Below are 22,863 nucleotides of genomic sequence, written 5' to 3'. Positions count from 1 at the left end.
ACATAACTGTCCACTTGCATCACTGGACTCTATGATTTCTATACAAACCAAGTTTAAGCTATGCAAACCGTAAAAATTCTTAAGTTATAGTTGTAACTTTAATTTACAATTTATCCGCCACATTTAAATTATTATTAATAGTGACCCTTGTTAGACACTCATTGCAGGTCCCTAATCAGACAACACTAACTATAACTTGCCACTCTACCATGCACTGTGTTCTCACAAATAATGATACTGCACTGTACAATACTACACTGTACTCAACTCTACTGCATGACACTACACTCAACAATACTGAACTATATGATACTCTACTCCACTAAGCTTCACTGTATGCTACTGCACTCTAAAACAAGCTGCTACAATATATGCCTTTAAAAGTTGAGTGATGTCAAACAGTTTGAGGACTCATGTTGAAGGTGCTCACCAACTATTGGGTACCTATCATTGCTTGACGCTGTGTCCATGTACAGGTACTCTACATGCTTCATCCATCCTGAGTCTGAGATATCACATAGGGTATGGATTGGCATCCTAGTTAAGGACTCAATGACTATACTCCAAAACCTGTCAAGGTCTCTTGGTTTAATGGCCAATTGAATCTTTACCCATTTTTTCCTATCAATGCTGATGCTTGCACTATGCTTACTTTGTTGACTGTGAGCCAAATTTCATGTTGCTACATTATACAGTACCAAAATTATTGGCAAATCAGTTTTATTGCACCTTTTATCTTCCCCCGGGCACATATGTGGCTTTTCCTTTTTAATTCTTCTTTGCTTACTTTCCTCATTTTGTTTTTTTTGGGGCATATATCAGTGTACCCACTGCAATCAAGCCCTTAACTGATCTAGAAGACCTTAGTGTCGACTTTTTGGATAACATTGGTGTCTTTATTACCATTGTGGAAGCCCACACAATAAAGTTTACTCTGCCTCACTATGAAGATCTGGAAGTGCCACATAAATGGTCTCCCTTATCTGCCATATTGGTAGTAGGATTTTTTTTTTCACTAAGCCAATGTATACTCCGGTTTAGTTGGGGAACTCCAAGAACCCAGAAAAAGTAGGAAATATGATAAATGACTCACACATGCTAGAAGAAATCTTCCAACATCTTGGCTACATTTATTTTTTGTTTTTCAAAAACAGGCTCTTGCTTTGAGAGTTTCTTCTTGAAAAATAAAAAAATTATGATGTGCCGGTACATTGGGCACAGCACTCTTACAGCAAACATCACGGCCTTCAGAGATCTCTACCTCTTGGGTGAGATCTCTCAACATTGCATGCTTTAGCCGGCTATGGCAAAGCAGTACATTCTATTCTTGGCCTGTAAGAAGAGAGTATAACTGCCAATGTCTAAATAACTACCTAATCTTTCTTGGTTTGGTATGGCTTATGATCTTCTTGGTGAGATGAAATTCTTTGTCTTGACATGTAGACATGGCTACAACTGGTTTGTAAGGGCCAAAAGAGTAATTGTATGCTAGCAGTGAGTAAATGGATGAATACCAACTGGCTTAAAATGAATGCCACCAAAACCGAAATTCTTTGTTTCGGGCCAGGAAAGGAGCTATGGAGCTCACGCTGGTGGCCTTCTGACTGTGGCACCTATCCTGTACCCTCCACAGTCAGCAGAAATCTGGGCATTTTGTTTGATGATCAGTTATCTTTAAAAAAACAGGTTAACTATACTGTAAAGATAAGCTTATGGTACATCAAAATGCTCAGAATGTGTTTTCCTTATCTGTCACATGAATGGAGAGTATCTGCTATTTTAGCATTAGTGATGTCAAAGATAGACTATTGCAATGCCCTACTTCTCAATCTGGATAAGGCGCTGATTAATAAACTTCAACTGGTTCAGAACTCTGCCGCCAGAGCAGTCCTCAATCTTCCACGGCGGACATCAGTTAGAGAGAGACTCAGACAATTACATTGGCTGCCGGTGGATCAGCGTATTACTTTTAAATCACTCTGCTTAACATATAAGGCAGCTCATGGGATTGGACCACGATATCTTACTACCAGACTTTGCTGGTATGTGCCTAAGAGAAGCTTGAGGTCTTCTCAAGCTTAACAGATTCAGCTCCCTTGAACTCATAAAGCTAAATGGGGTGACAAAGCCTTTACTGTGGCTGCTGGCAGAAGTGGGAACTTGCTTCCTTTGACCATCAGGCAAGAACCCTGTTATCTGAAATTTAGGAAACTGGTAAAAACATGGATTTTTCCCCGTTGATACTTTTCCCTGGTATTTTATGGACTGTGGTCTGTTTTATTTTTATTTTTTCTGTTGATTTTTAATCTTTACCTGCTTTCTGGATGTTGTCCTTCTATTACTGTATTCTTACTCTGCTCTCTCCTCTTAGCGCTTCGATGCTCTTTTTTGAGTAGGAATGTGCTTTATAAATTTGGCATACATACATGCATACATACAAATGTCTGATAAAATAAAGATCTTTCATGGATTGAGTCAGAGGTGTGTGTTTGCAACTTTGCTTTCTCCATTGCACTTTGCTATTGTCCTGACTGTCTTGACTTATTCCTTAGAGTTTTCTCCAAATACCATTATTTATAATACTTAAGATTGGGCTTCATGTGTTGATTAGCTTGGCTTACTAGATATATTTCCACTAAGTCTAAAGTGCCATCTTTCAATTTTACATTATTCCTACCAGAGAAATCTTACCTTCAACATGGGGAAGATACAGATTGCAAGTATGTGCAACCTAGAGGGATAATGGAGGACACAAAACGGATGCTGATAAATAGTAATGAGTACCTATATGTGGTATTTACAAGAAGCCTATGCTGGCATAGTCATAGAGAGATGGTAGCAGCTGCATATGGAACACATAATATCTGTGAAACATAGTTTCTAAATTCTTGAAGGAACATTTTTCAACCCATATATAAAGTAGTTTAGAAAAAAGAAAAAACATCAGAAACATAAATTGTGCTCATAGGAATTCTAGAATAATGGCCCAAGTTTATTAGACAATATGAGGCCTCTATAAATGGCATCAAAGGAAAAGAATCAACAATTAATCACCATATGGACATATAGTTACATATGAGAATGCTGTACTATACGACCATGCATTGCATAACGACCAGGGTCCTTATTTAGAAGATGAAGGGGGTTAAACATCCTCCAGTTTTTGGAGGTAATTCTAAAGTCAGAGTAGAATCAACCAGCTGAATTTCCTCCCCTATGTAACTGGTCAGTGGAGGTAATTTGGCCAGTGGGTTCTACTTCAGATTTTGACTTTCTGTTAGAAATTGGAGGATTTTGAGTTCATTCCAGGCCCTAACGGGGGCCCTAAAAGCAATCAGCAATGACTACATGCAGACTCTCTAGATTTAATAGATTGTATCTAGACCAACTAAACCAAATGTGTTAACTCAAAAGAAAGGAAAGGAAACGGCATGGTTGATTTCAAGGTCAGGTGCTGGAGCACATTTCTATATGGCTGAATCACTAGAACACTGCCCCCTTTTCAAATTGGGTTGTTATTTGATTGAGTGTTAACCCTGCTCAAGCAACAGCCACAATTCCTATCAGGAGGAACCACAAGAGTCACTCAATTAACCCGTGCTTAACCCTCTGGCAGCTTGATACAAAACCAGTCAGACTTAACTTAGAGAATTTGTGTCAAGTATTTTTCCTGCCCACAAACAGTAATAAAGTGCAAACACAGCACAAGAAATATAAATCCCATATCAATCTAGAAAAAAAGAGGATGTTTTAATAAATGATTGGACACCAAAACAACAAAAATCCAATCAGTAGAACCAGAGTTCTGAATTTTTAGTTCAAGGTAAAAACTAGCACTTAAAAGATCAAATGATCAACTGTGGACATCTAGTTGAGGGAGAATGGGTCAAAGTAAAAAGATATGTCAGTTAGATTCAAAAAGTAGTTTGCTCCTAGTCTGTGCTTACCTTCTGACTTAGAAGAAATGTCAAAGAAAATTGTTCCAATAAGGTAAAGTTCAGGGGTCCAAGGCTGCAGGCGGTGTCCGGGGAGGGAGTGTCAATGTTGGGGAGCTGCTGGACCAAGTTGTGGTGAAGATTCTACTTTCAGACTTTGTCTCCTTTTTGGAAGTCGAAAATCCCCAGCGGGACAAGACTGGAGGCTATAGTTGTCTTCAGGGTCCCCAAGTCTCATTGTGGCACCTTGTCCCACTGCTCCAGCTATGCCCACACAGCTTCTGGCATCTCACAAAAGTTTGCTTTGCATTCACAATGACGTAGAGCCCCGCTGGAAACACCAACGCCCTCTCTACCGCAAATGTGTGAAAATCTCTTTGGTCAGAGAGTTTGTGTAAGCCATTCCTCCAGGAAGCCCTAAGCCCAGTCCCCCTCTGCTCATTCAGGGAATTCCACCAGCTACGGGTTGTTGCCGCGTGACCTTCCCTCAGCATCCTCCAACCTGTTTCTAGGATTTTGGTGTCAGCCATGAGCCAAGAGACCTTAAGTGTAGCCATGTCCTTGCCCAGGTCACCAAGTGAGCACTCAGTTTCGGTCACTTGCCCCACCACCTCAGTCAATCGGTCAATCAGTACTTGTAAAAGCACAACTTACCACCTAAGCAGGTATCCAGGTGCTAGGTTGCAAGGCTCAGTCAAAAAGCCAGGTTTTGAGTCTCTTTCTGAAGTCTGACAGCGCAGAAGAAGTGGGGAGGTGGACAGGGAGAGGAAGGGTGTTCTAGGACTCGGCGAACAAGGTAGGCGAAAGAGTGGCCTCTACGACAGATGCGTTGTGTTTGTGCAAGGGCGAGGGAAGCAAAGCAAAGGTTTCTGGATGGTTGGTGGACATTCAGGTGGTGGTTCATGTATGATGGTTGTTGGTCATGGAGGGCTTTGTATGTTAGTAGTTTGAATTTACTTCTTTTCTGGACAGTGAGCCAGTGGAGGTTTCTCAGGTGTGGGGTGATGTGAGTACATTTGGGCAGGATGAGGATCAATCTAGCTCCTGAATTCTGTACAGTCTGGAGCCTTCTCATGAGTTTGGAGGTGGTTCCTGTGTACAGTACGATGCTGTAATCCAGATGGCTGGTGATTGGGGCTTGATGATTGTTTTTCTTGGGCTTATGAAGAGTCATTTAAAGATTCTTTGGAGCATTCAGAGAGTGTGGAAGCAGGCTGAGGTGACTGTGTTGATCTGTTGTTTCTTGTTGAGATAGCTGTCCAGATTGATACTGCGGTTGCAGGCGTGGCCTTTTGGTGTGGGGGTGGGTCCAAGTTCAGCAGGCCATCAGGTGTCGTTCCAGAGGGTGGCATGGTTGCCAACGATTAGCACTTTAGTTTTGTCCATGTTGAGCTTCAGACAGTTGTTTTTCATGCAGGCTCAGACATTCTTCATCCAGTTGTGGATGTGATCTTGGTGGTGGTAGGGTCAGCTGAGAGCAAGAGTATGAGTTGGATGTCATCGCCATAGGATATGATGTTGATATTTTGGGTTTTGATGATGTCGGCTAGAGGCATCATGTTGGTGTTGAAGAGGGTTGGGCTGAGGAATGTGCCTTGAGGGATGCTGCAGATGGTGCTTGTGGGTTCTGAGATAAAGGGGGTAGATGGCTTGTCTGCGTGTGACCAGTGAGGAAAGATACCATCCATCTGAGTGCTTCTCTCCTGATTCGAATCTGGTGTAGTCTTCTGATGAGTGTGTGGTGGGAAACGGTGTTAAAGGCTGCGGGGAGGTTGAAAAGGAGCAGGGCAGCAGTTTCTCCTCTGCCAAGTAGGGTGCAGTTGTCATCCATAGCAGCAATCAAGGTGGCCTTACTGAGGCATGTTCACAGTAGGCTGACTTCAAGCATGACTGAGTCAATTTTCCCATTTTAGGCTGTGTGCAAACCCTGTATGGCTTAAAGTATTGCTGCCCTTGATGGCTCCTCATCCTGCTCAGGCAGTGGGGACCCCATTGGCCATGTGCTGTGGGGTAGCAGACATTGGGATGTTGCATACTGGGTAACAGTGTTGCTCTATTGGCCCCTGATCGTCTTATCTTTCCCCATTGTATGTGAATTAGATAGCGCTTGCTCCCTTCTAACAGTATCTAATTTGAACCATTGTTGCAAAGTTTTAAAATCTTTAGTTCTGGGAATGTACTTCCCTATCATAGAAATTGAAAAAGGAGTTATGTGGTGGCTGACCAGACTATTGGTAAAGACACCTCAATTTTCATCTTCGATATATTTGAAAAGTTGGGTATTTCACCAGTTGGGGTAAATGAATTACTGATAAGTTGTGTACAAAATTAGCAGCCTGGTCACCTTCCAGATTATCTACATGAATGTTTACATCCCCCGAAACCATGAAATTAGCTTCTTATTGAGACTCATACCCGCCATTACATCCGGTACCTCTTTCATTAACTCTCCTGCAGGCCTCAGTGGTTGGTAAAGCCTGAAATAATAAAGTTATGGAAAAGCTTAATGGAAAAATGTCAGGCTTTCACTGCCGGGAGTTGTGACTGAGGTAGATGTACAATCAAAATCCTTTTTTACAATTATTCTGGCTAATTCTCCTTCGGATCACATCTTGACACGCCATCCAAGAACTAGGAGCATTTCAAAGAAATTCATAACATTACTTAACAGGAAGCCATATAAGGAATGGGTTTGTTATTCCTTTGGCAACAACAAATGAATGTGGTGAACATCATCTCAGCACTTAGACAAAGCATTTGTGATACATAAAACACTGTTTCAACATAACTTACTTAAACTTTCCTATGTAGATAATACTCAGGTTAGAGATTTGTGTCCCTTACACAAAAGGGCTGCTTAACAAATTGTAATAAACTCATCATTGTTAGTGTTATATTTCCAATGTTATAGTTTTTATAAGATTACTGTAAGAAGTTGGAATAATATTTGAATTGGATGTTTGCTCACCTCAAGGAATAAGCACAACTCTTGTTGGGGTAAAGCCTTAAAGTTACCAAATTAACATGAGCTCCATCCCCTTCTAGCTATAGCATAAAACAAACAGGCTTAACTTAGGGCAATGCATAAAGTATATATGCAGTACAAAAACAGTATTTACATAAAAACACCCAACAATAAAAATCCCAAACTGACTTAGAATAATAGTAAATAAAACAACAAATATCTAATAAGGGGAATCAGAGATATGAATTGTTCAAACTTTAAGCAGGAATAGTTTCAAAAAGTGCAAAGCTCCATTGATAGGAAATGATTGTGGTAGATCGGACCTATGTGTAATGTTAGGTTGACCACTATGGTACTGTGGTCAGATACAACAAGTTGATTAGTCCCTCTGATAACCATAGAAGCCCAAGTAAAAAAAAGAAAAAATGTCCTAATTCAGAAAGGGAATTTTCTGTCACTTTTTTTGCATTGAAAATCCTCTCTACGCGAGTTGAAGCTGCAACTGTAGCTGTGGAACCACAGGTCAGATATTATAAGCAGATTTGTTCCTCTGGAGTATTTTGATTTGTGGTGAAATTTGTTTTTAAGTCGCAACGCTTTGCTGTTTTTTTCTTAGAGGTGGGGAGATATCAGCACAGTACAAAGCTGAAATTCAATCTGAAATGGTGGAACTGCAAGTCAGATACTCTTCATGGTGGGTACCAACTAGGTTCTGAAGCAAGTGTTTTCCAAAGTTTCCAGTCTTTGTTCTGGTGCCCAAACAACCATAAGAATACACACTTTAGGTCCCAGGACCTCAGGGGAGCAACATAAGAAAATCACAGGATATTCAGCAGTGGACAGCAGCAAAGTCCAGTCCAAATATATTTGCCACTGGTCAGCTGGGCACTTTAAGAAAAGGCCTCTTAAACCTTGTTGTGCCCCTGAAACCACTCAGGAGGTCAGCAAATTTACCCTTGGAATCCACTTCTTTGTCCTGGGAATGAGAGGAAACAGGTCCAGTGTTTCAGGGCTTCTCTTAAGTAACAGACCTTTTCTTTCTTCTACAGGTCCTTTAAGGTTCCTGAGGAGAGTTCCTGGCACCATCTAGTTGGTGTGGATGACTCCTGGGCACTCCATAACTTATGAGCAAAAATTTCCAGTGAGCAACACTACCTACTTTTTTAGTAGTTCCTGCTTGCTTTACTATTAACAGGCCCAAAATACGAGATGCAAGGGCATTTTCAAGATAGTGAAAGACTTCTGCCACACTAAAATTAGGCTCTGAATTCTGAGTGTGTGCGGGAAATATTTAACACTGAAATCCAGCCTAAATCAGGCTCCGTCCCCACAACAAACCAGGAAAACAGAGAACTAGGACAAAAGAAGGGTCTTGAACAAGGCACCCATGGGATACACAAGAATTGTTCTGGTGTCTGTTTGTTCCCTTCAAGTGCAGCAACGTTTTACATGTGCTTCAGACAGATATAGCAGGCAGAATTTGACATTGTTGTGAAGAATTCCTACAGACCTCACTCTGAATGCTCTGCTGGGCTGAAAGGAGACATCAGTGCCATTCAGCTCCACCTATTGTGTAGCACCTTTAAGGAATTTCCTTCTTTGTACACACCTCATTCAGGCCAAGTACAGGCTTAGAGTTGGTCAGGAATTAATGTAAATTAGCTTCTAGGAGCTTCAGGCAGGATAAATATACATTTAAAATGTTACTATTCTTTGATATGTACTAAAAATCAGGCATCACCATTGAATTGTATTTTTCATTACTATTAAAAACAGTGGTTTGAGATGTTTTCTAGCTCATCTCATTCCAGAGATACAGGCTAATTATGTTAATATATATTTGGTTTTCTTCGTAGGACAGCTACACCTGACTCAGTGAAAATAGCTTTTTGGGCCTCGTCACTGTAGGGACATGGTAATATTAATTGTTTATATGACCTACTTTTAGATACATGCACCCTGCCCTGTGGGCTTCAACACTATATAGGGGTGACTTACTAATATTAAATGTGAGGTCTTTATGTGTCAAAAAAGTGGTTATTTTCACAGGTCACATTGCATGTTTTATATATCTGGTGTCAGACTGCACAGGGTAGGCATGAGGTCATGTTTGTAGTGCCGCTAGAGTGAATGGCACAACAGGTGCTGCAGTCCACTGGTAGCATTTAACTTCCAAGCCTTGGGTGCATTTTGTACACCATATACGCTGGAATTACAGGCAAAATAAACTTGCCATTGAGGAAATAAGACAATTTGATTATGCTCAAAGGGGGGGGGCACAGGCACTTTACTGCTGGGTAGCAGCAGGGCTAAAGTGCACAGCGTTCTAAAGCCAGCAAAAATAGCTTGCAGAAATAGGCAAAACTGGGGTGTCCATACAGGAAAGGTGGATTTCCTACAAGTGCATATGTGTCAGCTCTGATTTGTCGAATTTCTCAAATATGTAGCTATTAACGTATGCATACATTTAATGCTAAAGGGCATTTTTCTGTTGATTCTTTGAGAAAATCTATTTTCCAATTGTGAATCCCTTTCTTCTACATCACTACCAGCTTTTGTAGGGTTCCTTTTCTTTTGCCACCTTGAAAACAAAGTGTGAAACATTGAAAGTAAGAATCCTCTCACCATTTATAAGTGGGACACTATTCTCAGAAGGTTTTTAAGTAGTCACAAACCTGTGAGCTTGTGAGTGTTTATCCTCTTTGTAGGTGTCCTAATTCTTGAATGCACATGGGTTGACCTAGCAAGCAGATTTATTCATAATTACAATTCCAGTACGTTGGCAACATTTTAGGAATGAGTAAAACAGTTGATGATAAGCATATCCAATAATTTGCATGATGTTATACTTGTTAATACAGCCAATTGCTTACCTAATTACACTTGTGTATGCCAATAACTTTGTGAATTGGGTCATTCTTTTAAATTCACAATTCTCCATTTATTGAGTACCAAGTAGTCTTATACAGTATACAAGTGCTATAAAAATGGGAGGTCTATCATAATGTAAAGATGAAGGGCCCACAACTTAGTTTTCACAGCCTTTCCTTCACAAAATGACACAGGTAAATAGAATGTGGTTAGCTGGGATGTAGCACAGGAGAGGCTTTGTGTTCATTATGTTATTCCCTTGTTTTGCTCATTTGTGAAATCATAGTCTTTCTGCTCAACTTACATGTTTCATGGAAGCAGGCTTGTCCTGATTACTGATATTGAATTACTGTTCATGTTTAGTCATGGTTGCCTACATGTGTTCTGTCATGTGGTTAAATTGAACACTCCCAGGTAGTGAGATCCAAGAATTTTTAAACAGTAGTAGGCAGACTTACAGTTTGTAATTGTTGTCATTTCAAATTGTTTGTCATTGTGTATCCATTCATTTATTAACATTCTCACAAATCATCATGCAGGTGCGAAAAAGGAGGCGGGACCCCAAATTCCAGGTAGAGTAAAATACTCCTATCAAGTTGAAAGGATGATGTTTTAGCAATGTTAAGCAAATACTTCCTTAAACTTTAATAAGATGTCTTTCAACCTTTTTGTGAAGGTTCTTAAAGGGATATGTGGGTGTTATATCTAGTGGGAACAAAGAACCTTTACAAAAAACCAGTAGAATTGTCTGCCAGTATCAGATACCAATAAAGTTTGTGTTTGGAAATATTTGTGACCACATATTCTCCAATGTGTAAAACTCACAAGAAAAAATGCAGTAAAAAATGTTTACTTTACCACAGATTAGATCAGTGTATTACCCTCAAGTAAAGCAAGTACATGATCATTTAGCATACATTGAAGACAGATTATGATTCTTAGAGGATTCAAATAACAAGCACATATCTTCACACTTGGAGAACTTAGTTAGATTTGTAGTTTGAGTCATCAGTTTTTTAGGGAGGGAATGTTGTCACCTCTTAAATGCTGGTATTGAAGGGTGCAGTATTTACGATATGTGGGATTACCTTCCCCTACCACGTTTTGCGTCCAGGTTCAGGTATAAAGCAATAATACTTGATAGTTTCCTCCTTTGCCTCCTCTGAGCCTTGGAATATTGCATTGTTTCCTGCACAAACTCTGGCAAAAGTATTGCCTAGCACTGTTTTGGAGGAATAAAATATATAAATTCTGCATTCATTGTAATCCCCATTCTGGGGCTAACAACTGTTTGGGCACTAATTGAGATTACCAATCTTCTTCCCAAGTGGAAAGCATATGAAAAGTGCTGGCACATCCACTTAGAAATCCTTTTTGTTTTAATAATCTCCATTCATTGGTCCATTTGAAAGATTAGCACATGTGATAATCTAACAGAAAGAGCCTCATGAAGTCAGCACATAAACTCTAAAAAGATTTCAATGAATCAGGATTTGACCAAAACACCCCACCTCTATGCCCCATAAAATGCATTTTGACTTCAATTTTGTAGATGTTCAGTGCTTTTCAGAAAGATGAACTATATTTATTCTTGGTTTGCACCCATATTTCCCTACCTGTCATAATTTTACACGTTTCCCCTACATCATAAGTTTCACACATTTTGGGAATGTGACTATCTGCATTCATTCAGTTACAATCCTATTTTATGAATGGTGCCGTTACACATTAAACACAGTCTGTTGTTTATTTTCAAGATTTTAGGCATACATAACAATTTCTTGACTTGGAGTTCGCCTCAATCCAGATTTTGACAGTAAATACCTTAGTAAAGGCTTCTGTAGTATTAGCATTTCTGATAGCCATTATTCCTGTCTTCACCTGATCCCAAGAAAACAATGGGAAAAAAGCTGTAGAATTCTTATTGTGGATCATTTCTCTGATTAGAAATAGAAATTAGTTTGGAAAACATAAACAGTGATATTGTGCTGGCGGCCACTATTGCTAAAACATGGTCCCATCTGTTGCATTATTCCAGAGGTTTGGCATGTACATTCCATCCCTGCACTGCAGGTAGGAGCTGGAATATAAGGGTCTAGCAAGACAAAGGTTTTTAGTTGCTCACATACTACTATTGTGTTTTGACAGAGCTAGATTTGTGGCTATGGGAGGGTAGTTGATGGATCTTCTGGGGTTTACATGGGGGTACTTGAGAAGTGTATATTACTTAGAGGAAGGCCACATTTGTGGCACAAATTGTTCTCTGGAAAATGTAGATTTTGGAAGAGACACAGATATGGGAAATTATCTGCACATTTTGGAAACTCTGGCCCTCATTCTGACCTTGGCGGGCGGCGGAGGCCGCCCGCCAAAGTCCCGCCGTCAGGTTACCGTTCCGCGGTCGAAAGACCGCGGCGGTAATTCTGACTTTCCCGCTGGGCTGGCGGGCGGTCTCCTTCAGACCGCCAGCCAGCCCAGCGGGAAAGAGGCTTCCACGATGAAGCCGGCTCGGAATCGAGCCGGCGGAGTGGAAGCTGTGCGACGGGTGCAGTTGCACCCGTCGCGTATTTCACTGTCTGCGCAGCAGACAGTGAAATACATTTAGGGGCCCTCTTACGGGGGCCCCTGCAATGCCCATGCCAGTGGCATGGGCACTGCAGGGGCCCCCAGGGGCCCCGCGACCCCCCCTACCGCCATCCGGATCTCGGCGGTCCGACCGCCGGGATCTGGATGGCGGTAGGGGGGGTCAGAATCCCCGCGGCGGTGCAGCAAGCTGCGCCGCCGCGGAGGATTCAATGGGGCCGCGGTACACTGGCGGGACCCCGCCAGTGGTGCCGGTCCGACCGCGGCTTTACCGCCGCGGTCGGAATCCCCATTGAAGCACCGCCGGCTTGTCGGCGGTGCTCCCGCGGTCCTCCGCCCTGGCGGTCAAAGACCGCCAGGGTCAAAATGAGGGCCTCTGTTTCTTTCTTTTGCAAGAACACACAGGAAGTGAGAGGATAGGGTGGAGCAAGCAGAAGCACCAAAACAAAAGTTGAATGCACGGAGCAAGGCCAGGGGGCGCTATTGGCAAACCTCAGTATACCATTGCAGGAAGGCAGCAATGATTGACCTCCTTATTCATTTTAATGGTGGATCAGTTGACTTGCTAGTTTGTCCTGGATGTGCCCCTGGACATGAGGTTGTTGCAAAGGAGCTACATAACCCATGTCAGTTTTTGAGCCACTGATATTTCTCTGCTATGTAGTGTGACAAATTTGCCATGTACATTTCTGCTCCCAGTTGCACACAGAAACCGAAGAGGGGAAGAGTGGAGTGAGCCTCTCATTTAAACAAACCTTGGTACAATCAAACAAAGAGGATGGGGAGAGTGGTCTGTGAAAAGGGCTATAATCGTGATATAGGGATGCACACAGTAGGTCTGTGGCAAGATGTGTAAGAAGAAAAATACACTGGCAGATAGGGACTGAGAACTTAGCCATAGAATGTAAAAATATGGCCTCAGGAGAAATTTGTAGGTGGAAGAGAGAGACCCACGCTCAGTGTATTCTAAACTTTCACAAATGATGAGCGCACATATTGACAGTGAGTGCAGTTTTACATTGTTTATTTCATTATTTTTTATTTTTTTAGGTACTTTTAGAATTTGTCATGCATGTACTGCCATTTCTTCAGATACATTATGTCTTGCAAATTTGTCCTTCTTTTGAAATCTAAATAATGTTTTGCAGATTTGTCTGCATTTTTTAAAACAATGCTCAGTTCAAATAATCACTTTGAGGCTTGAGCATTTGTGGTAAATACATCATTGTGATAATCTAGGTGAATATATCGTAAGGGATTATTTGAGACCATTATCTTGGACTGCTGAGTTGGAGTAGTTGAATTTAGGCCCATATTTATACTTTTTTAGCGCCACATTTGCGCCGATTTTTGACACAAAAGCAGCACAAACGTACAAAATACAATTGTATTTTGTACGTTTGCGCCATTTTTGCATTAAAAAACGGTGCAAATGCGGTGCTAAAAAAGTATAAATATGGGCCTTAGTGTCTTAATTTATGGGGAGCTATCCTTGACATGGATGACGATAACATTTAAACAAAGGGAAAAAAACTTCAATGTACATGCTTAATCAGTATTAGCCTGATGGTCTAAAAAGGTCCTAGAATGGGTTTAAAGCCAGGGAATGCTTCTTCACAAGCACCTTTGTTTTATATGGATTGTCTTGCTGTACTTAATGCCTGATTTAAAGTTGGTGGACAGGTTACCCCACTACAATTTGACAGATAGCCCATCAGCCTTATTGTAAGTATGTTATACCCTATGGCAGTGGTACTTAACTTTCTGACTTCTGTGGGCCCTACTTGATTATTACAGTAACCTGGGAACCCCCAACTGAATCATTGCTGGAATCCGGGGACTCCTACTTTGTCATTACTGGACATTGGGGGCCCCAGCTTAAGCATTTTCTAAAACACAAAGCAATACACAGAAAATACTGAAACATGTGTTCATCAAACTAAAACACAAACAGGGGCATAAGTTAGTCAACTAACAAATATACAAAATATAAGACTTTTAATTTTAGTGGAAAAGTCAGGGCTTTTCAAAATGTAATTGAGGCCACACACTATCCATAATAAATTCTGTTTGATGCACTTCCACTGGTCCAATGAATCATCTGAGGAGACTAACTCATTTCTGTTGCCTCCCATTTTAAATTCCACACATTTACTGAACATTTTAAAATGTTCAGTTTTACAAGTTTCTTCTATATTTATATATATCTTATTAATCTGTTGTTATTATTTCATTCTCTAAGCTTTCTAAGCAGCTGTGGATCCCCTGAGTATGCTTCGTGGGCCCTTAGGGATCCCCGGCAGACAGGTTAAGAACCACTATCATAATGCACTTGTAATAAGGGGGGCATGATACCTATAATGATTGTGGCAAAGTAGCTGTCTGCCAAATTCTATATCAAACTCTTAGCATGAGTGTTAGGCATTGTAACATTAGTAGATGTCTCACTAAGGGATACTACTTCATTGGACATGAGAAATAAAATTAGGTAGACAATGAGAATTACTTTAGTGTTCACATGCATTATGTCAGAAAAATTACATGTAAGTTTAGTCTTTATAGCCCTTTTGTATTTAAAGTGCAAGCAGAAAGTGTAGCTCCCCAAAAGTTACCCTTCTCGCATACATTGTCAATAGCAAATATTTCACCCTCTTAATCCCCTTCACTGTTATTCCAAATCAACTCTGGTCGCTGAACCATCACACTAAAGAGTTAGATGCTTGGTGTCTCTTTGCAATAAAGCCAGATGCAGAAGAACGGAGTCTCTAAATTTAGGAACGGATTCATAATCTTCCTGCACCATCAATACTATTTGCTCTAATCTTGTGACTGCTTACTTCCCACCCTCATTATCTCTGTTTCATGCACATTTGCTTGCTGACACTACTTTAGTGTGATGCCTTGCTTTTAGAGACACTACATAGCATAACACACAATTATATAACATAACGTAGGCTCGAACAACAGCATCACTTATTTCAGTTTGCTGAAATAGTAGTTATTGACTTTGAAAAAGTCAATAATGCTCCACCAGAAAGAATATAGATATTATTTAAACCTTCAAAAATGTTTCTCTCTCCATTGTAATACTTTTGATGCTAAGTTATGAAAATGTTGTAGATTTTAGACTGACCTTCACATCAATATTGAAATAATCGTGTAAACTAAAATGGTAGAGCCTGTATTAAATGAATGCAAATACATTACAATGTATGTCGTAGTCAAATAGGATCTGGAATATTTATCCTGAAAAAATGATGCACCTGGGAAATGAATGTCATTTATTTTCAAAATATGGTCTTGATGTCAATATATTCTGAAAGTGAATACTTGATTTATGCCAGGGTGTGGTATGAATTATCTGTTAGGTCTGGTTTTCAACTATGTTCCTGATTTACATTTATTAATGGCTAAATTTGCTAATGAGAACACATAAATTAAGAATAAAACCCATTATTTTGTATTTACTTTTATCTAAAGATGAGGGTGTTTGCTCAAATCCAACAATTTTATTGTTAACATTTTATTAATAAACTATTACATGGGTTCAGTGCCTTTAAAACAAATTATTCAACTAATATGCTAATACTAATTATGCTTTTTCTGACTTTAGAAATTCCTTACTGACTAGAAAAAGATATATTTAAAACAGCCTGCATTGTAGTCGCAATCACTTTTTCCTAACATCAGCTAACTGTTTTGGTTACTGTTTTGGTAGCCAGAATTCACATTTTCATTGTAATAACTATTTTCACTATATATTTTGGAAGTCAACTTTTTGCTATATATTTTGGAATTGGATTAAGATTATGAGGGATTAAAGATCATCCAAGATCTTAAATTACTTAATTGTCAGAGAATATAATCCACATCAAATAAGACATAATAAGTATAAAGACCATTACCCAGTTTACCAAAGTTGCTTTCCTTCCAGATCACAACATAATGAACAATATGAGTTCTAATTGTGTTATTGAACTGTCAACCAGTTCAAAGCATTAGGTACATTCATAAACAAAAATATGAATACTTTCTAAGCAGGATTGTACTGATAAATGGTTTTATTTTTCCGGCCTTGCTACTGTCCTATGACAAAATGTGTGGTCATTGGTGGTGCCCATCATAGGATAGGACATCAGTAACAGAAACACTGTTGCCTTCAATGATGCAAAAACATTGCAATAATTTTCTTGAAGGTATTTAGGCACTAATTCTAACTGATGCAGAAAAATGGTTGGTAATTAAACACTCAAAATTGCCGATAACATGAAATACAGTGTGGAATTACTGCAGTTTTCAGAATGGAGAATTACCACAGGCATTAATGTTTACACTTTGATTTCACCAGTGTTTTCCCTGGAAAAAGTGGCCCAAGGGATTAACTTGAACATGTGATTTTAAGTGGGGTGTAAACAAACCAGAATTGCAATAGCACACACAACAAATATATTATACCTCCAGCACAACTCTCATTAAAAGAAATATGTAGCATTCAGTGTGAAAGGTCATTAAATACATTACATAGTAAATGTCACAATCATTATATATACTAAATATGAGTATGTCACAATGTTTTAATTTCTAAATATGCCATTTCTGATTGTTTTTTTGGTTTTATCTTCAGTATGTTTAATTGCATTTCATTTGTGTATACATGATGTCGCCTTCTGGTTTTGTTGATAGTTGGGGAAGTGTGACGGAGGGACCATGTTCGTTCTCAAGTGTCCTTTTCTCAGTCATGTGAATTTGCTCATGCTATTGTTTTATTCTTTTTTTTTTTACCCATTGTTACTTGGTAGATTCTTCCCATCCCACACCCCCACCTCCTTCTGCTACAGATGGTGCAGCAGGCGCAAATATCACTGATAATGCAAATTCCAGCTTGGTCAATGGTACGTCAAAGACATGGAGATTTATTTTATGTGGTAGACTATAGATTTCTCTCTTGAAAACTCAAACCTCATACTTTTCTTATGTCAACACAGATGTACTTCATGTGACAACCTTATGAGTGTTCTTAGCCCACCTACCCTCTTATAGTTTTTAAGGCAGGCTTCCAGTTATTTGTATTCTTTCCTGTTACACTTGCAGTGTTTTATAAATGTTATGTGTAAGTACTTAAATGCCATTACAACAGTTAGTATTTGAGATGACATATGTATAGCAATATTAACATACATTATTGACGAAAGCTGTAGTTTTCTGGGTCTTTTGCCTATTTTAAAAAATGGCAGAAATTGACACTTTTCTAGAAGCTGAAATGTTTTAGTGGTTTACATTAGCCAGCTGATAAAAAGAGAGTTGGAATTTTGCACAAATTACTGCTGATCTGAAAGTTACTGTTCAAGGAAATATGCCCAGTGGCTGGTAGTAGTCGTGTAATTATGCCATTTCAGTTGTGATTAGATTTTCTAATAGTCAAAACTACGTTTTTCTTAAAGCTTCAGACATCAGTAGTTTTATCAGAGAATTCAAAGTTTTAAGGTTTTAATGTTAAACTCACTTTACATAAATGGATATGTGACCTCCAGGATGTATTTAGGGACTTTGTTTATGTTTTCACCTGTGCTGACAAAACTGTGCATATTCTGTGGAAAAAAAGGACTTTAGCTCACAGATTTTGTGCAATCACCAAGTTCATCAAAATACAGCAGGTAAAATCACATCCCTTTTTTATGAAAAATGACCCTCACTATTTTTACCCCTTTGTTGTGCAAATGAACATAGTTCCAAAGCCATTATCTTTCTGAATTTAAATGTTAAAGATATTACTCCAGTTTTACCTCGGAAATTAGCATTTTTATAATAGAGCCGTGGGTACTAAACTCATTAAAGTAGTTTTAGGGTTCTGAGTTGATTGTATCTATTGAATTACTACAAAATAGTTTGAAAATATCTGAATCTAGAGTAAGAAATAGATTGCAACTTCCAGATTCTACCAGATTTTAAACTAAAGATAAAAATGTTTGTTCTTTGGGGTTTGACTTGGTGTCATACTAATAGGTGTAAAGGTTTTTAGTACTATTTTGCAAATTTTCTTCAGTAGGCCACCTCAGGCAATATAATTCCTAAAGATTCCTAAAAATTCTAAAAGTTTATACAAAGTTAATTTGTTTTTACGTTCTCAAACCTGCTCTGCTTTAGTATATTTTTATTACACTTCATATGGTATGTATCAACAACTTGTTTTTACTCTCCTAGTATGTTGAGCTACAACCATTTTGTCCAAGTTGCTGTTTTCCTTTTTGTGAGTATCTAACCTTGTTCAGAGACTCACATATAGAAGGAGAACAAACACACACAATACACAAATACATTCAGAAACAAAGAGTAGAAAATATCTTAGGTGACTTGATAGATATGTCCAAAACTGCATACATATGTTCTCATCTGTAATTTTATTAGGTAAGGACATTTTCTGATTAGTGTAGTCTTATTAAGCAGGTGTTAGGAGGCCTATAATGTTAGGATAGTTCCTGGTCAATGGTATTATAAGTCAATCTTTATTAAAAATAAATGGTGTAATTTAGTCTCATATAACCATACAAAAACAACACACCAACAACTCAAATACATATTTAAGAATCTAGAACTAGCATATATCACAGGTGAGTAACACTCAAAACTCTGTATCTAACAAAGAAGTTTAATGATCACAGACCAGCTCCTTTCAAAGATGAGCATCAATCATATATAGGCATGATTCAATCAAGTTCATCGATCACACAGAAATCTTTCAAAAATCTCAAACATTGTAAAATGTGTCAAATGTATCTGTCAGTGCACTGTAAGTATATAGTAGCCACCAATATGCCACTTCAACCATTAGAAACATCACCTGCCTTCATAAAAACATCTGATCACCTTCTCCAATTCAAGGACATATCATATAACCCCATTCCATTTTTGACCTTTAGGAGAGCTGTGAATTTGTGCTTTTGGATGAAGGTTTAAATGTATAGGTAAAATGGCAGGTTCATATGTACAAGTGCTACGTGAGAGGTTGGAATTCAGAGTTTTTTAAGGAGATTTACCTTCCTTAATATTTTATGACCTGATGATTATAGCACAATTATGACATGGGGATAGAGAAAGGGCTAACACCCTTTAATACAACTATTAACTATCACTATTTTAAGGTGAATTTCCAAGGTGGAAGGAGAAAACTGTGCCATTTAACTCACCTGTGATCTGAAGATAGGATTGCTTCTAATGTCAGCTGTTTTGGCTTTTTTTATTGAAATGTTGAGTGTACATCACCATTGAAAGCACTAGGTATATGTAATGTGTCTTCTAAACCCAAATACTAGATGCTTCTAATAATGCTTTTGAGTCCTTTATAATGTCTTCTTGCAATAACAATGAATGAAAAATGACACCACATATCGATAGAGTCACCACCTTCAGAATGCCCTTAGATTCTGATGCTTGTTTAAATAACTTCTACTGCCCTGCTAAAACTTGCAATGATTTGAATAAAAGTAATCTTTCAAAACGCCACCTGTCCTGATGATGTCACAGAGCCTATGTGGTAGACCTGACAGCCTTAGGGTGGACACCCGTAACTTTTTGCCTGCCTCCCTCCACTTTTGAAATACAGTTTTTGCTGGTTTTTAGGCTCTACTCACTTTACCACTGCTAATCAGTGCTAAGTGCATATGCTCTCTCCCTTTAAACATGGTAACATTGGATCACACCCAATAGGGCTATTTAATTTACTAATAAGTCCCTTTTAGAGTGTACTGTATGTGCCCAGGGCCTGTAGATTAAAAGCTACTATGGGCCTGCACCACTGATTGTGCCACCCACTTCAGTAGCCCCTTAACCTTGTTTCAGGTCTGCCATTGCAAGGGCTGTGTGTGCAGTTTCACTGCCCATTCGACTTGGCATTTAAAAGTACTTGACAAACCTAAAACACCCCTAGGTAACCCATAGGGCAGGGTGCTGTGTAGGTAAAAGGCAGGACACGTACCTGTGTAGTTTACATGTCCTGGTAGTGTAAAACTCCTAAATTTGTTTTTACACTGCTGTGAGGCCTGCTCCCTTCATAGGCTAACATTGGGGCTGCCCTCATACATTGTTTGAGTGGTAGCTGCTGATTTGGAAGGAGTAGGCAGGTCATATTTAGTATGGCGATAATATAATACAAAATCCTGCTGACTGGTGATGTTGGATTTAATATTACTATTTTAGAAATGCCACTTTTAGAAAGTGAGCATTTCTCAGCACTTAAATCTTTCTGTGCCTTACAATCCACGTCTGGCTGGTTTTAGTTGACAGCTCCTTGTGCATTCACTCAGACACACTCCATACACAGGATACTCAGCCTCACTTGCATACATCTGCATTTTGAATGGGTCTTCCTGGGCTGGGAGGGTGGAGAGCCTGCTCTCACACAAAGGACTGCCACACCCTCTACTGGGACCCTGGCAGACAGGATTGAACTGAAAGGGGACCTGGTGCACTTCTAAGCCACTCTTTGAAGTCACACCCACTACAAAGGCACATTTGGGTATAAAAACAGGGCCTCTACCCTACCACCTCAGAAACTTCCTGGAGAAGATACCGGAACCAGAACCTGCACCCTGACAAGAAGAACTGCCTGGCTGCCTAAAGGACTCATCTGACTGCTTTCTGAAGAGGACTGCTGCCTTGCTGTTACCCTGCTGTCTTGCTGCTCTCTTGCTTTGCTGAAGAAGTGCTCTTCAAGGGCTTGGATAGAGCTTGCCTCCTGTTCCTTGAAGTCTCAGGACCAAAACGACTTCTCTCATGCAGCTGAAATCCCCGTGCAGCGACAATTTGACGCACCTCCTGCCAAGAATGATGCACAGCCTGCTCGTGGTGAAAAATTCACTACACGCCGAGTCTGGAATGACGCAGCCTGACTTCGCGACAGAAGATCGACGCAGCGCAAGCGACGCAACCAGAACTTCGGCGCACGGCCCTACTGGATCGATGCAAGCCGACTCAGAACGATGTTGCCTGACTTCATTAGAGGAATCGATGCATCGCCTACCGGAAAATTCCACACATCGCCTACCGGAATCAACTCTGCCCCTGTGACTTCGCTCCGCAAGGCCAGGATTCCACACATCGACCCTCGGCCGTCTGAAAACCCCGCAGCCCGAAGAGGATCCAGGTCCGTGCACCGGAAATCGACCCAACGTCTTCCCCGCATAGAAAATAATGACGCAAGTCCATGTGCGAAGGGGTGAAACTGACGCACTCTCACCGTTTTCCACGCACCTCTTCCTCTGCAGTCCCCTGTGAAGATTTTTCAACTCAAACCTGGTACTTTGCCCTGCAAGAGACACTTGTTGTTTCTAGTAGAGCTTAAGACTTTTTTTATTGCTTTTACAGTACTATTTTAACTCTAAGACACTTTTTATCACTTTCAGTGATATCCCTACATTTGCTTATTTCATCTTTAATCGTTTTGACCTGCATTTATCCAGATACATATTATATTTTTCTACATTGTGTGGTGTATTTCTTTGGTGCTATATTGTGGTAGTGTATGGTTTATTGCACAAATACTTTACACATTGCCTTCTAAGTTAAGCCTGGCTGCTCAGTGACAAGCTACCAGAGGGTGGGCACAGGATAATTTGGATTGTGTGTGACATAGCCTTACTAGAGTGAGGATCCTTGCTTGGACAGGGGGTAACCTGACTGCCAAACAAAGACCCCATTTCTAACACTATGCAACCCCCGATCAGTACTTTATTGTTTCAATTTTCAAAGTCATATAATACTTTATTTGGCCTATTGGCCACAAAGTCCTAATCTATACATACATAAGATTTTCTTCATTATTAAATGCATAAAACTTTCAGGGTTACTAAGAAAGAGACTACTGGCCAGATGTATCAAAGGATTTTCCATTCGCAAACGGTGTGAATCGCAAAATTCCACTGTTTGCGAATACAAAATCGCCTTTCATGATTTATGAAAGGAATTCGCAGTGCAATTTTAAGGAATTGCAAACATGAATTCCTATTTGCGATTTCCAAAGCACAATGTATCATGCATTTCCTAAATGCGAATTGGACATTTAGGAAATGCAATTACCACCAAATCCAATTTGGTGGTAACCATGTGCAATTTTAAAAATGCATTAAAAATTCATTTTTAAAAATGACATGTGGCTCACACATGCCCCTATGGCATGTGTGCACTTCACATGTCCACTGATACTTTTTTGGGGTACATCAAAGGGGGCCTCAGGCCCCCAGCACCCTGGGATTTGCATTACCAGATTTGCGAATTCCTTACAGGAATTTGCAAATTTGGAAATGCAAAACCATGCACACCTATGGAGTCCCATTCCCTAACTGAGATTGGGTGATAACGATTGCGACTTTTAAGAAATCGCTATTACCGAATCGCAATTTTCATACATCCCATTTTGCATTTCTTAAATAGCGATTTCTTAAAAATCACTATTTAGTAAATGCAAACCAGGATAATGATACATCTGGCCCTACATTTCATAAAATAATTTAAAAT

General features: G+C 39.6%; 1 protein-coding gene across 6 annotated transcripts in view; it reads left to right on the top strand.

Moving 5' to 3' along the window:
* ATP2B2 (ATPase plasma membrane Ca2+ transporting 2) overlaps nucleotides 1-22,863 on the top strand; it is a 1,884,743-nt gene that overhangs the window by 1,219,461 nt on the left and 642,419 nt on the right. For 4 of the 6 annotated variants that reach the window (XM_069206668.1, XM_069206672.1, XM_069206669.1 and 1 more), the window contains 2 exons: nucleotides 10,311-10,343; nucleotides 17,154-17,246. The exons of the other annotated variants lie outside the window; for them this stretch is intronic. In XM_069206668.1, the coding sequence (XP_069062769.1) occupies nucleotides 10,311-10,343; nucleotides 17,154-17,246 (126 nt within the window). The remainder of the gene's footprint in view (nucleotides 1-10,310; nucleotides 10,344-17,153; nucleotides 17,247-22,863) is intronic. 6 annotated transcript variants of the gene reach the window in all.

The sequence above is a fragment of the Pleurodeles waltl genome, chromosome 9, assembly GCF_031143425.1.
Source record: "Pleurodeles waltl isolate 20211129_DDA chromosome 9, aPleWal1.hap1.20221129, whole genome shotgun sequence".
Taxonomy (NCBI): domain Eukaryota; kingdom Metazoa; phylum Chordata; class Amphibia; order Caudata; family Salamandridae; genus Pleurodeles; species Pleurodeles waltl.
Note: the sequence above shows the minus strand (reverse complement) of the source record. Positions and strands in the feature narration are given on the sequence as shown.